The 14,351-nt window shown below is 36.9% G+C and overlaps 1 protein-coding gene across 1 annotated transcript; it reads left to right on the plus strand.

Moving 5' to 3' along the window:
• The first annotated feature begins 2,969 nt into the window (after positions 1–2,969).
• On the plus strand, positions 2,970–5,282 carry LOC124821655 (uncharacterized). Its single transcript, XM_047293570.2, has one exon. The coding sequence runs from the start codon at positions 3,216–3,218 to the stop codon at positions 5,064–5,066; it is 1,851 nt and encodes a 616-aa protein (XP_047149526.2). The 5' UTR covers positions 2,970–3,215; the 3' UTR covers positions 5,067–5,282.
• Positions 5,283–14,351: the final 9,069 nt, after the last annotated feature.

Raw genomic sequence — 14,351 nt, forward strand, 5'->3', positions numbered from 1 at the left:
ACTATTGGTTGTTTCTGGTTTTCGTTCCTCTTTCAAAATAAGGTACAATTTGGTCCTCATTCTTTTCGAAACTTTGGTTTTAGTCCTCTAAAACTAACACCGTTAAAAATTAGCTGACGTGACTAACGGTAGACTGACACACGATTTTTTTTTCAAGTGTTTCTCACCTTTTCTCCCCTTTCTCTCTTCCTTCCATCTTCCCTCTCTTGTTGAATTAACTCTCTAACAGGTCTGTAAGCAGCAGTTGTACACAAGTTCTACATTTAACAATTAGTGGGAGGGAAAATGTGTTAGGCAGCGTGGGTAATTCCCAGTAGCAAATAGAAGCGGCCATGTTACCTCCTGGCAACAAATGTTAGAATCCTCTGTCAGGACCGACCTTCATCATCAACACCTACAACGCTATTTATCAGATCCATAGCAGCGTTGTTCTGCTTTACGTGCTGTTGCTATCGTTCTGGGCTGAAATTTTTCAAACACTACAGTGTAAGCCGTAGTTCACGTTGCACAAAAGGAAAACAAGCTACCCAGAAATCAAACCCTTAAATCAATATCGCTTTGATTTACTATAGCCAAACAAAAAGAAATTCGCTAATAGAAGCTAAAATTAGAACCATTTATTAATTACATATTTTACACGCGGACGATCAACAATTCCTGTGTTCTACCATTCCGTCACTTCCGTTGTATCCTTCTGTCATAGTTGCGAGTTCCTTAAAATCAAATTTCTTGTCCACCTTTTCTCTTCGCAAAAGAGTCCTCAAAATTTTTTCCCGGTTCTCCACGCTTGGCATCCCCACCATTATTCTATTAACAAAAGATGGGCGTTACAGTAATTACAAATGATAAAGTATTACTGAATTTCAAAGTATTCAGATTGTCACAAACATATATATATATATATATATATATATATATATATATATATATATATATATATATATATATATATACGTCTACTGAATTTCAAAGTAGACATACCTCCTTTCAAATCTCCTAATTATTGTTTCATCCAGGTCAAACGGCCTATTTGTCGCAGCAAGAACAAGGATATGCTCCGCTGGGATATGCGTGGAGGTTGCAAGAGGGAAGAGTTGTGAAGGAAAGAAAGTTGGTTACGTTACAGATGTGACCAGGGATGCTGTGAAAGATGAAGTTGGGTGGAAGATGGAAGGAAGAGAGAGAAGGGGAGAAAAGGTGAGAAACACTTTAAAAAAAATCGTGTGTCAGTCTACCGTTAGCCACGTCAGCTAATTTTTAACGGTGTTAGTTTTAGAGGACTAAAACTAAAGTTTCGACAAGAATGAGGACCAAATTGTACCTTATTTTGAAAGAGGGACGAAAACCAACGACCAATAGTTTAGGGACTAAAAACATATTTAACCCTTAATATATATATATATATATATATATATATATATATATATATATATATATATAGATTTTATATTATTATGTATAAATTTTAAATGTAACAAACATATTAATATTAATATATTTCACTATTACATTACGTTAGTAAAAATATATGTGTCTATGGATAAAATTTGTGATAAATAAATGGATTTTTATTATCTGTGGTAAATGATAGCAGATATTTTTAATTCTTTTATATTTAATTTATATTTTATTAAATTTAATTTAATTAAAAATAATAATTTAATTTAATTTATATTATTTTTTTTATTTAAATTTTATTTTAAAATTTTATAAGATAATAAGTAAGTATTATCCATTTTAAACTGATTGTCATCTCTAATATCATACAATATATTTATATTAATATTTAAATTTATTGATATTATATATTTATAGGGTTAAATATGTTTTTCGTCTCTTAAGTATCACACGATTTTGGTTTTAGTCCCTACTCGAAACTTTGATGGTTTTTAGTCCTCATAGTTTTGAAACTCTTACTATTAGTCCTTAAAATTGGACGGCGTTAACTTTTAGTAGATGTGGCTAACGGTCAGCCCACGTGTGATGCCACCTTCCATGACTACTTTTAATTGACGTAGTAGTAAAGGCGTGGTGGTCGGTCGGCCTGGTGGGTGGTCGGTCGGTCACTCGGACTGGTGGTCGGTCGGCCTGGTGGGTTCTATTACAATCAACAGAACAATGCAATAGAAGCGGACTATATAAAAGACCGAACGGTGTTGGACAAAGACCAAACGGTTATGGTGACGGGTGGTGTTCAATATATGAAAGACTGAACGGTTATGGTGACGGGTGGAGAGCAATATATGAAAGACCTAACGGTGTTGGGAAAAGACCACCATGCTGACCACCAGACCAAGTGGCCGACCACCCACCGGGCCGACCGACCACCACACCTTTACTGCCACATCAATTAAAAGTAGTCAGGTGGCATGACACATGGGCTAGCCGTTAACCACGTCAAACAAAAGTTAACGTCATCCAATTTCAAGGACTAATAGTAAGAGTTTCAAAACTATAAGAACTAAAAACCATCAAAGTTTCGAATAGGAGCTAAAACCAAAATTGTGTAATACTTAAGGGACGAAAAACATATCTAACTCTAACTAAAATTAAAATGATAAAAAACAAACCTTTTAAATTTCTTATACTTTCTAAAAAGAATAATATCCATAATATATTCATACTTACATATTTCGAAGGCATTATAATAAAAATATGAAACAAAAGTTTTAAGTTATTTTCATCCAGAATATATAATTTAAAAATAAATTTTAATATTACGAAGTATTTATTCTGAAACTGTAAATTTCTAAGAGTTTAATATTTAGGTGAAATGTTTCTAAAAGCGTGAAACTAATAATTTTAATATTACAAAATTAATTGTTTGAATATATTGAAACTCCAAATATTTTGACACGTAAAACTATTTTTTTTTAACATCCTATTATTAATAGGAACACGGTTAAAGAAAGGGTTAGTATGGATCCCAGCCATGTTCAAATTTCCCTCGTGTTTTTACTTACAAAGACACAGACGCAGTGCAAGTGAGGGTTTGTTCTTGTTTTCTCCTCTGTTTCTGTATTACTGCCAAAGTTTGGTTGACGTGGCAAAGGATTCTACTGTTCATCGATTCACTCTATCTCATCCTTTACCAATTAATCTTGTGCAGTTCAATTTCCATATTACAGATATGCCTTGAATTTTATTTTGCACCTACTTTAATTCCGAACCCTTCATCTCAGTTCTGAGTTTCCGCTGGGATTTCATCACCCATTATGAAATTCCTTAAAATCTTCAAATACAAACCCTTCAATCTTCGACCTTTCAATTCCCTCTCCCTCCCAACAACCGTTTCATCAATCACAGAATCCGAACTTCTAAATTCCATAGAATCTTCTCACTGGCATTTCATCAAACAGGCTGCGCCACACTACACTCCCTCTCTCATCTCCTCAACTCTAACCTCCCTCCGCCACAAACCCCAACTCGTCCTTCAGCTTTTATCCCATCTCAACGGCCATTCGCTCGACTTAACCACCTCTTCTCTTGCTGCTTGCATCCTCTGTCGCCTCCCATCTCCCAAACCCTCTATCAGCCTCTTACAGAGCCTCATTCTATCTTTCGCTGCCACCAACAAAACAATTTTCCATGAGTTGGAACTTTCCGTCGATCGCTTGGATGCCAAGACTAGTCTCATCTTTGACCTTCTGGTCAGGGCCTATTGTGAACTCAAGAAGCCCAATGAGGCCTTGGAGTGTTTCTACTCGATGAAGGAAAAGGGTGTTGAGCCTAACATTGAGACTTGTAATCAGATGTTGAGTCTGTTTTTGAGACTGAACAGGACTCAGATGGCTTGGGTTTTGTATGCTGAGATGTTTAGGATGAAGATAAAATGTAGTATGTACACTTTCAACATCATGGTTAATGTGCTATGCAAAGAAGGAAAGTTGAAGAAGGCAAAGGAGTTTATTGCGTACATGGAGGCTCTTGGGGTGAAGCCTAATGTTGTCACATATAACACTGTTATACATGGACACTGTTTGAGAGGGAAGTTCCAAATGGCCCGTGTGATCTTTCAAACAATGAAAGATAAAGGTCTTGAGCCTGATTGCTATACGTATAATTCTTTCATATCTGGGTTGTGTAAAGAAGGAAGACTTGAGGAGGCATCTGATTTACTTTGTAAAATGTTACAATTTGGTTTGGTTCCAAATGCAGTAACATATAATGCGTTGATTGATGGGTATTGCAACAAAGGGGATCTAGATAAGGCATTTGCATGTAGGGATGAGATGATAAGCAAAGGTGTAACGACAACTTTGGTTACATACAATTTGTTTATCCATGCACTGTTTATGGAAGGAAGGATGGGAGAAGCTGATAATATGATAAAAGAAATGAGAGAAAAAGGCATGAAGCCTGATGCTGTTACATATAACATATTGATTAATGGGTATTGCAGATGCGGGGATGCAAAGAGAGCCTTCAGTCTTCTTGATGAAATGGTGGGAAAAGGGATTCGGCCAACTTTGGTCACGTATACATCACTTATATATGTTCTGGGAAAAAGGAATAGAATGAAAGAAGCAGATGCCTTGTTTAATAAGGTTCAACAAGAAGGTCTGTTGGTAGATACTGTAATGTTTAACGCGTTGATCGATGGTCACTGTGCAAATGGTAATATTGATAGTGCATTTCAACTCTTGAAACAGATGGATAACATGAAGGTTCATCCTGATGAAATCACTTATAACACCTTGATGCAAGGATACTGCAGAGAGGGGAAAGTGGAAGAAGCTAGGAAGCTTCTTGATGAGATGAAGAGAAGGGGGATCAAACCTGACCACATTAGTTACAACACACTCATTAGTGGTTACAGCAAAAGAGGTGATATGAAGGATGCTTTTAGAGTTCGGGATGAAATGATGACTACAGGATTTGATCCTACAATTCTCACTTACAATGCTCTTATACAAGGATTGTGCAAAAATCGGGAAGGTGAGCATGCTGAAGAGCTCCTCAAAGAAATGGTAAGTAAAGGCATTACTCCTGACGACAGCACCTACCTATCTATAATTGAAGCGATGGAGAAAGTTGATGACCTTGAGGAAAATGTTGATAAATGAATTGAAGAGGAAAATAGTATTTCATGAGTTTGTGTGAACTTCTAGCACTGGAGTTTGGACACAAGTATATCAACATTCCTTGTTCTACAAGCTGAATCAAATATGTTTGAGTAACAAGTTAAAGAAGTTCTTGAAAAACTGTAGTTTTCCTTAGTCCACTTCTTTTGTATCAAGAGTATTACTTTTTACTTCATTAGTTATATTAGTTTTGTACCATATGGTTTACAAAATGTTTATTGATGATTTTGTTTGAAAAATGAAAATAATAGCTAATGATTGAGTTTGTCGGTCTTTGGTACAAAGTTATTGATAGGTACCCAAATTTTATTAACATGGTAAAGAATTCCAAGACAGGTTCTTGGATGATCTTCCTATGAAAACCAGACAGCTTGGTCTGTATCTAGTGACGGGTACACACAAATTCCAATTCTTTCGAGAGACCTGTCTCTCCCTTCCTTTTACTTACAATTTTCTCCAAAAACTCCACTGAAAACTACCCCTATACAGATATATAATAGTCTGTTTACAACAACCCACCTCATAGAAAGTTATAACAATTACCCTTATTCCTTCTAACATATACTTTTCCCCCGAACCTATCAATACCCGTCCATGAAGATTCACCTTATCCTCAAGGTGAAAGCCTATGAAATAAGCAACATATAGAGCTGTTTATTTTTGAAAGTATGATTAGGCCCAAACTTCTCATCACACCTGAAGCATAAACCCTTTTTTATCTTATCATGCAATTCTTCTAGGGACAATTTTCTAAACGGTGCCCCTCTTTGTTGAGTCCCAACAGGAGAACTATTGATGGAGCTCACAAAACCACTGCTCTCTCCATTTCCTCTGTTGGAGTTGGTAAAACCCACTGAATTTCCCCCTTCCTTTGAGTAACTATGAGTAGGTGGCAATTGTCTATAGGTGTTTCTTTGAAGCTGCACAGTACCCTTGGTGGTGACTCTAACCTTTTCTTGCACCATTTAAGCCTTCATCATTAACTCAGCAAGATTATTAGGCTCATACAACATAATCTCAGTCTTTATTTCTTCCTTCAAACATTTAAGAATATGCCAATCAAATAATCTTGTTGTATTTCTTTCAAGAATCCAACATATTGTTCAAATTGTTCAATATATTCTCCCACCTGCCCAGTTTAGCGTAGCCCAATTAATACTTCAAATGGATTTTGAAGCATTGTTGGCTGAAACCGGTGAACCAACGCCCCCTTGAAAGCTTCCCACGTGGTTGTCGGATTGCAGGTTTCCCACCGTTGAAACCAATTCAGGGCTTTCCCCTCCAAGGCAACCATAACGGCCTGCATCCTCTCCTCCTCATTGACTCCTTTTAAATGAAAATACCTCTCCAACCTGTTAGTCCAGCCATAAGCCTCGTCTCCTGCAAAAGTAGGAATATCTAACTTCCTCCATTTTGAAGAAGCCACGACAGAACCTCCTCCCTCATTATCCCTGTTGCCGTCACTACCTACCTTGGCAACAAAAGCGTTATCTTTTGTATGTTTATGAGAGGACATTAATCTTTCTACCACCATCGTCAACCCTTAATCATCTCCTCCAATCATTGGAACCTTCTATGGTTCTCATTGTCCTGTTCTTGCACTATTTTTTCCAGTTCATCCAATCTTCCTTCCATTCTTGTATTCACCATGCCCCAACAGCCACCACAGCTCCAGGAAAGAGGCTCTGAATACCAATTGATAGATACCTAGATTTTATCAACACTGTAAAGAACTCCAAGAAAGGTTCTTGGATGATCTTCCTATGAAAACCAGACAACTTGGTCTGTATCTAGTGACTGGTACACATAAATCCCAGGTCTTTCGAGAGGACCTGTCTCTCCCTTCCTTTCACTAACAATTTTCTCCAAAAAAAACTACTAAAAACAACCCCTGTATAGACTATATATAATAGTTTGTTTACAGCAACCCACCTCACAAATAGTTACAAGAGTCTGTTATCCTTATTCCTTCTAACATATATTTTGCCCCTGAACCTATCAGCTATGCAGGAAGATTCTTGTGACAGGCAAAATAGTTATTGCTTTAAAAAAAACAGAAATTGCTTTAAATAATTTCGAGTCTTTTACTTTTTGGTTTTTTGTTTTCTGCTGAATAATCTCATTCTGTGCACTGTTTTGAAGTTAATTTGTTTTCTTCTCATAATTCTTTTACAATGTTTTTATGAACGACACCAGTCGTAGTTATATGTATATGGCTATGGGAGAGTTTTCTGCTACAACTAATAAATTTTAACCTTCAAAACTATATCCTCAGTCCGTTGGTCCCTGTGCGCTTGGCTGACACATGATGATATATTCGTTTATTGTTTATATGGAGAAAATTTTCTTATCATTTACTCTGCTTGATTAAATAAGTAGGCTTTTAATGTTTGATGAAAGTATGTTTTCTGTTTTCTCTGTTTTCTTTTTCCAGTTCTTACATTACGAATTTGATTGGGCGAGTTTATCTCTAAACACTTTACGTAGAGAAAATTAAGAAAATTGAAATTAGCCTTTTTATAAATTAAAATTACTATATTTCTCCATTCACTTCTCAACTTATTATTTCTTTATTTATTTATAGATGAATATGATATAGAAGAGACTTACAATATCGAATCTCATGTCAATTCTACGATAATTAAAGAAAGTATATCTTTGGTGGTGTGGATGCTGAGCATTTTCGCATTCTTTATTTGATGATGCACATACGTTTCTCGTAATAGGATGCCATTGCAAATAACTTCTAAAGCTGAACTTTCCAGGATTATTGTGTGTCTATAGTATATAGATGAAAGTGGAAGTACATGTCTGCTAGTGGAGATCCTCCATTGGCCAAGTGAGTTTTCTCTTTGTCTCCTTATGAAATCGTGTGTTAACTTCTAACTTCTTATTTCATAATTGTAACTTTTGCTGAGTCAAACACCAAAACTTGAAAACTACACAATTAGAATAGAAAGGAGCATGGGTGATCAATGACCAGTGCTTTGCCAATATGTATCTTTCAAATGCATTCTATCTTTTCATTTTTATTTTTATTTTCTTTTTATTTTGCATTTTTCAAACAGCGTTGAAATTTTTCACCAAGTAATAAATGCAATTCATGTTTTAATATCATTGATATCGAGGGTTCTTATAAGTTGGTTTAATTAAGGTTTAAGTAATTCATATTAATCTTGGGATCCACTCGACCTGTTTAACACCGTTGCTTCATCTACATCTACCCTTCTATATTTTAGTGATGTAGTGTACATGTATTCAATATACTTATGTATTCGTTCATTGCACATATAATATAGTGCTCCATATCTTATTTTTCTGTTGTATAATATGGTATATGAAATCTCATTTTATATTTATATATCTCTAAAGTGAGAGCTTCACTTTTCTGGGGTGGTCCATGTACCTGGATTATATGTTACGTATACGGTACATGAATAATGTGGAGGTGAAATGATATACCCATAACCTTATCTCTTTCGCTGTCATATACTTTTACGTGAATTTGATCTAATGGAGAAGCAGCTCCTTTTAATGAGTGGGAACATATTGCTTGCCACATGAATTTAATGGAGAGTTTCACTCTCCACTCCTTGAAGGGACACATTTGCATGAATAACTCAATGCAAAAAAGGCAAAACTGTTGGGTTATTGGGCTCCCTTCCTATGTGGAGAATAGACCCAAATAATGTGGACCTTTAGGTCTCATTAGGTCAAATTGAGATGGGTCAGATTATTAGAGCACATTAGAATCATTTAAAGAGAGGTAAAAGCCAAGTGAGAGAAAAAGAAAGAGAGAAAGTCATTCCCGCATAACCCCAAACCTGCATTGGTGTTTTATTTGCTGTAAACTCTTTCACCGTTGGATCGAGCTGATTTTTGGACAGTAGGTTCCAGACATATGGTTCTTCATTCTGACCGTTCAGATCGTCAATCAGAGGTCTAGATTGGGAGAAATCGGTCCCGCACCAGCAGCCCTGTTTTGTGGAATTTTCATCTTCTTGGTTCTCATTTGTAAGCATTTGTGCTTATTTAAATTGGCTTATTGAACACATCATTTGGTGTTATTATTGGAGACTCTTTTGTACCCTATTATTGATCATAGTGGATTTTTCTTTGGTCTGGACGACTCGTGGATTTTACCCTTGCATTGAGGGAGTTTTCACGCTAAAAATTGTTGGTGTCTCTTTGTGCTTTGGATTCTATTTTTGTTCTATTTGTTTGGTGCACCTCACAGATTCTCGCAAGAAGGGGGATTGAATTTCCGCTGCGTTATTACTATTTGATAAGTTGTTATATTTTTTTGCCCTTTCCCCATCAGAGTGGCATCAGAGCTCTTTGGTTAAGGGACGGTTTAGTTTGAGTGAATGATGGAGGTACATACAAAATTGATTCCTTTGAATGGAGAAAATTATCACCTATGGAAAGGCAAGATGAAGAATTTGCTATTTGTGAAAAATTTTGTATCTTCCAGTTTTTTCTTCCAATAAACCGGAATCCAAGTCAGATGAAGAATGGGATTTTGAACATCAACAATTATGTGGATTTATCAGGCAATTTGTTGATGATAATGTTTATAATTTTGTTGCTAATGAGACACATGCGAGAAGCCTATGGGATAAGCTTGAGTCCTTGTATGCCTTTAAGTCAGGAACTAATAAATTGTACTTTCTGAAAAATTTTGTGGAGTTGAAGTACAAGGAAGGAAATCCTGTTTCAAATCACTTGAGTGAATTTCAAGGGCGTTATGATCAATTAGCAGGAGTGGGTATAAAATTTGATGATGATCTATTGGGTTTATTCCTGTTAAACTCTTTACCGCATTCATGGGAGTCATTTCGGTTTTCCATGATAAGTGCTACTCCTAATGGTGATATTTCTTTGCAAATGGCAAAGAGTGGTCCTCTTAATGAGGAGATGAGAAGGAAGACACAGGGTGTTTCATCTCATTCAGAAGTGCTTATTACAGAGAATAGGAGGAGAAGCCAGAAGAAAGAACAAAATAGTGGTAGAGATAAAAGCAGGAGCAAGTCCAAGTCTCGGTACAAGAATGTGGAGTGTCACTATTGTCACAAAACATGGCATATAAAGAAGAACTGTTTTTTGTTGAAGAAAGAGAACAAAGACAAAAAGGGTAAGCAAAGAGAAAAAGATGTCGATGATGGTGATCGTGTTACTACTACTACATGTGGTGACCTTATTTGTCTTCGTGATTATGACACTATTAATCTTGTATCTGATGAGAGCATGTGGATAATTGATAGTGGTACTACACTTGCATGTTACATCTAGGAAGGAATTCTTCACATCTTATACACCTGGTGATTTTGGTGTATTGAAGATGGGTAATGATGGAGTGTCTAAGGTTATTGGTGTTGGTGATGTTCACTTGCAAACCAACATGGGATGCAGTTGTTGCTTAGAGGAGTTAAACATGCTCCAGATGTTCGCTTTAACTTGATTTCTATGCAGGTACTTGATGATGGTGGATTTGATAACCACTTTGGTTCTGGAAAGTGGAAGCTCACCAAAGGTAACTTGATTGTGGCTAAAGGGGAGAAAAACTCTAAGCTTTACTGGACAAAAGCTTTGGTTGCTAAAGATAGTGTGAATGCCATGTATATGGAGTCATCTTTGTGGCACATAAGGCTTGGGCATATTAGTGAAAAAGGACTTAACTGCTTAGTTAAAAAGGATGTTCTCTCAGGATTGAAGAGTGTAGAGTTTGAGAAATGTTCTCACTGCATGGCTGGTAAACAAACCAGAGTATCCTTCAAGAAGCATCCTCCTTCCAGGAAGTCAGAGTTGCTTGAATTGGTGCATTCTGATGTTTGTGACCCATTGAAGGTAAAGTCTTTTAGTGGTACACTTTACTTTGTTACTTTTATTGATGATTGTTCCAGGAAGCTTTGGGTTTATGCTTTACAGAGAAAGGACCAAGTGTTGGACAAGTTTAAAGAATTTCATGCTTTGGTTGAGAGAAAGTCAGACAAGAAGCTGAAGCGCATTCGTACTGACAATGGTGGTGAATATTGTGGACCATTTGATGCTTATTGTAGACAGTATGGTATTGCACATGAGAAGACTCCTCCCAAAACTCCTCAGTTGAATGGTTTAGCAGAGAGGATGAACACGACATTGATTGAACGAGTTAGGTGTATGCTTTCTGAAGCAAAATTGCCTAAGCATTTTTGGGGTGAGGCATTGTTTACAACAGTGCATGTTATTAATCTAAGTCCTGCAGTCGCTTTGAACTCTGAGGTGCCAGACAAGATTTGGTTTGGCAAGAATGTTATTTATGATCATTTGCGTGTCTTCGGTTGTAAAGCATTTGTTCATGTTTCAAAGGATGAAAGATCCAAGTTGGATGTGAAGACAAGGTAATGCATCTTCATTGGCTTTGGTCAAGATGAATTTGGCTACAAGTTGTATGATCTCGTTGAAAAGAAAGTTGTTAGAAGTCGTGATGTGCAATTCATGAAAAATCAAACCATTGAAGATATTGATAAGGTGGAAAAGTCTACACCTAAGGAAGATGGTAATGTGGCTGATTTTGATCCAATTCGGTTGTCTATTAATGATTTGGATATTGATGTTCATGATGATGAACAACATGGTGATACTAATCAGCAGATTAGAGATGACTTGGATGTTCCTATTGATAATGTTGATGAAGAGGAACATGATGTGTCACTAGATGAGAGTCTTGGTGATGTACCTGAGTTATCAGAAGCTCAACCCAGAAGATCTGATAGGCCAAAACAACCTTCTAAGAAGTACTCTACCAATGAGTATGTGATGTTGACTGATGACGGAGAACCTGAATGTTATGAGGAGGCCATTGAAAGTGAAGAAAAGCAAAAGTGGTTGGATGCAATGCAGGATGAGATGAAATCTCTGCATGATAATCACACTTATGACTTGGTGAAGTTACCTAAGGGTAAGAGAGCCTTAGAGAACAGGTGGATTTTCAGGGTAAAGCAAGAGAGCAATTCTACATCTACCAGATATAAAGCCAGATTAGTGGTGAAAGGCTTCAGACAAAGAAAGGGTGTTGACTTTAATGAGATTTTCTCACCAGTGGTGAGGATGACATCCATAAGAACTATGTTAAGTTTAGCTGCTACTCTAGATTTGGAGGTTGAGCAGATGGATGTGAAGACAGCTTTCCTTCGTGGTGATTTGGAGGAAGAGATTTACATGAAGCAACCGGATGGTTTTCTTGTTGAAGGCAAGGAAGACTATGTGTGTAGGCTATGAAAAAGCCTGTATGGTTTGAAGCAGGCTCCGAGGCAGTGGTATAAGAAGTTTGAGTCTGTTATGTGTGAGCAAGGCTACAAGAAGACTACTTCTGACCATTGTGTTTTTGTCAAGAAATTTTCTGAGAATGATTTCAGTATACTGTTGTTATATGTTGATGACATGCTTATTGTTAGGAAAGATGTATCCAAAATTGACAGGTTGAAGAAGCAACTGGGCGAGTCATTTGCCATGAAAGACATGGGAGCTGCTAAGAAGATTCTTGGTATAAGTATCACTTGGGATAGAAAAGAGAAGAAACTTTGGCTATCACAGAATCACTACATTCAGAAGGTGTTGCAAAGATTCCAAATGGAAAGTGCTAAAGTTGTAAGTACTCCTCTTGCTATTCATTTTAAGTTGAGTGTTAAACAAAGTCCTTCAAATGAAGCTGAGAAGATGGATATGAGCAAAGTTCCTTATGCTTTTGTGGTGGGTAGTTTGATGTATGCAATGGTATGTACAAGGCATGATATTGCACATGTTGTTGGTACAGTCAGGAGATTTCTGTCAAATTCGGGTAGAGAGCATTGGAATGTTGTGAAATGGATTTTGAGGTATCTTCGTGGTACTAGTGGTTTGAGGCTTTGTTTTGGAGGTGATAAGCCTACTTTGGTGGGTTACTTAGATTCAGATATGGCTGGAGACATTGATTCTAGAAAGTCTACTTCAGGGTATTTGATTCATTTAGCAGGGGAGCCTTGGCTTGGCAATCAAAGTTGCAAAAGTGTGTAGTGTTGTCTACTACTGAGGCAGAATTCATTGCACTTACTGAAGCATGTAAGGAGTTGTTATGGGTGAAGAAATTCTTGCAGGAGCTTGGTTTTGTGCAAGGGAAATACTTGCTGTATTGTGACAGTCAAAGTGCTATTCATCTTGGTAAGAATCCAACTTTTCATTCTAAATCCAAACATATTGATGTGAGGTATCATTGGATACGTGATGTTTTGGATGTTAGGTTGTTGGAATTAGCTAAAGTTCATACATATGATAATGGTGCTGATATGATGACCAAGGCATTGTCAAGAGGAAAGTTTGAAGTTTGTTGTGAGATCGCCGGTTTGGCGGATATCTCCACATAGTCGTGAGGGGGAGATTTGTTGGGTTATTGGGCTCCCTTCCTATGTGGAGAATAGACCCAAATAATGTGGACCTTTAGGTCTCACTAGGTCAAATTGAGATGGGTCAGATTAGTAGAGCACATTAGAGTCATTTGAAGAGAGACAAAAGCCAAGTGAGAGAAAAAGAAAGAGAGAAAACCATTCCCGCATAACCCTAAACCTGAACTCGTTCACCGTTGGATTGAGCTGATTTTTGGACAGTAGGTTCCAAACATATGGTTCTTCATTCTGACCTTTCAGATCGTCAATCGGAGGTCTATATTGGGAGAAATCGGTCCCGCACCAGCAACCCTGTTTTGTGGAATTTTCATCTTCATGGTTCTCATTTGTAGAATTTGTGCTTATTTAAAGCATTTGTGCTTATTTAAATTGGCTTATTGAACACATCATTTGGTGTTATTATTGGAGACTCTTTTGTACCATATTATTGATCATAGTGGATTTTTCTTTGGTCTGGACGATTCGTGGTTTTTACCTTGTATTGAGGGGTTTTTCACGCTAAAAATTGTTGATGTCTCTTTGTGTTTTGGATTCTATTTTTGTTCTATTTGTTTGGTGCTCCTCACATATTCTCGCAAGATGGAGGATTGAATTTCCGCTACGTTATTAGTGATTGATAAGTTGTTATATATTTTTGCCCTTTTCCCGTCAAAAACCACTATCGGCAGGGCCAGTTTTCAGTTTCACTACGAAAGACAATGCTGTTATATTTGGCGTTTTTGGTAGTGGAGTTATCTCTTATCCTCAAAATTCTAACGCGGATTTCAAATTATTAGAGTGCAACAGTTCTGAAGAAAACAACAGGTTACACGTCCCCCAACTTTTACTTGTGTTAAGGGTTACTTTA

The sequence above is a fragment of the Vigna umbellata genome, chromosome 6 (assembly GCF_029865625.1).
Source record: "Vigna umbellata cultivar VRB3 chromosome 6, Vumbellata_1.0, whole genome shotgun sequence".
Classification (NCBI taxonomy): domain Eukaryota; kingdom Viridiplantae; phylum Streptophyta; class Magnoliopsida; order Fabales; family Fabaceae; genus Vigna; species Vigna umbellata.

Excerpts from the sequence above, each read along its gene's own strand:
- LOC124821655 (XM_047293570.2), top strand. The coding sequence starts at position 3,216 with ATGAAATTCCTTAAAATCTTCAAATACAAACCCTTCAATCTTCGACCT.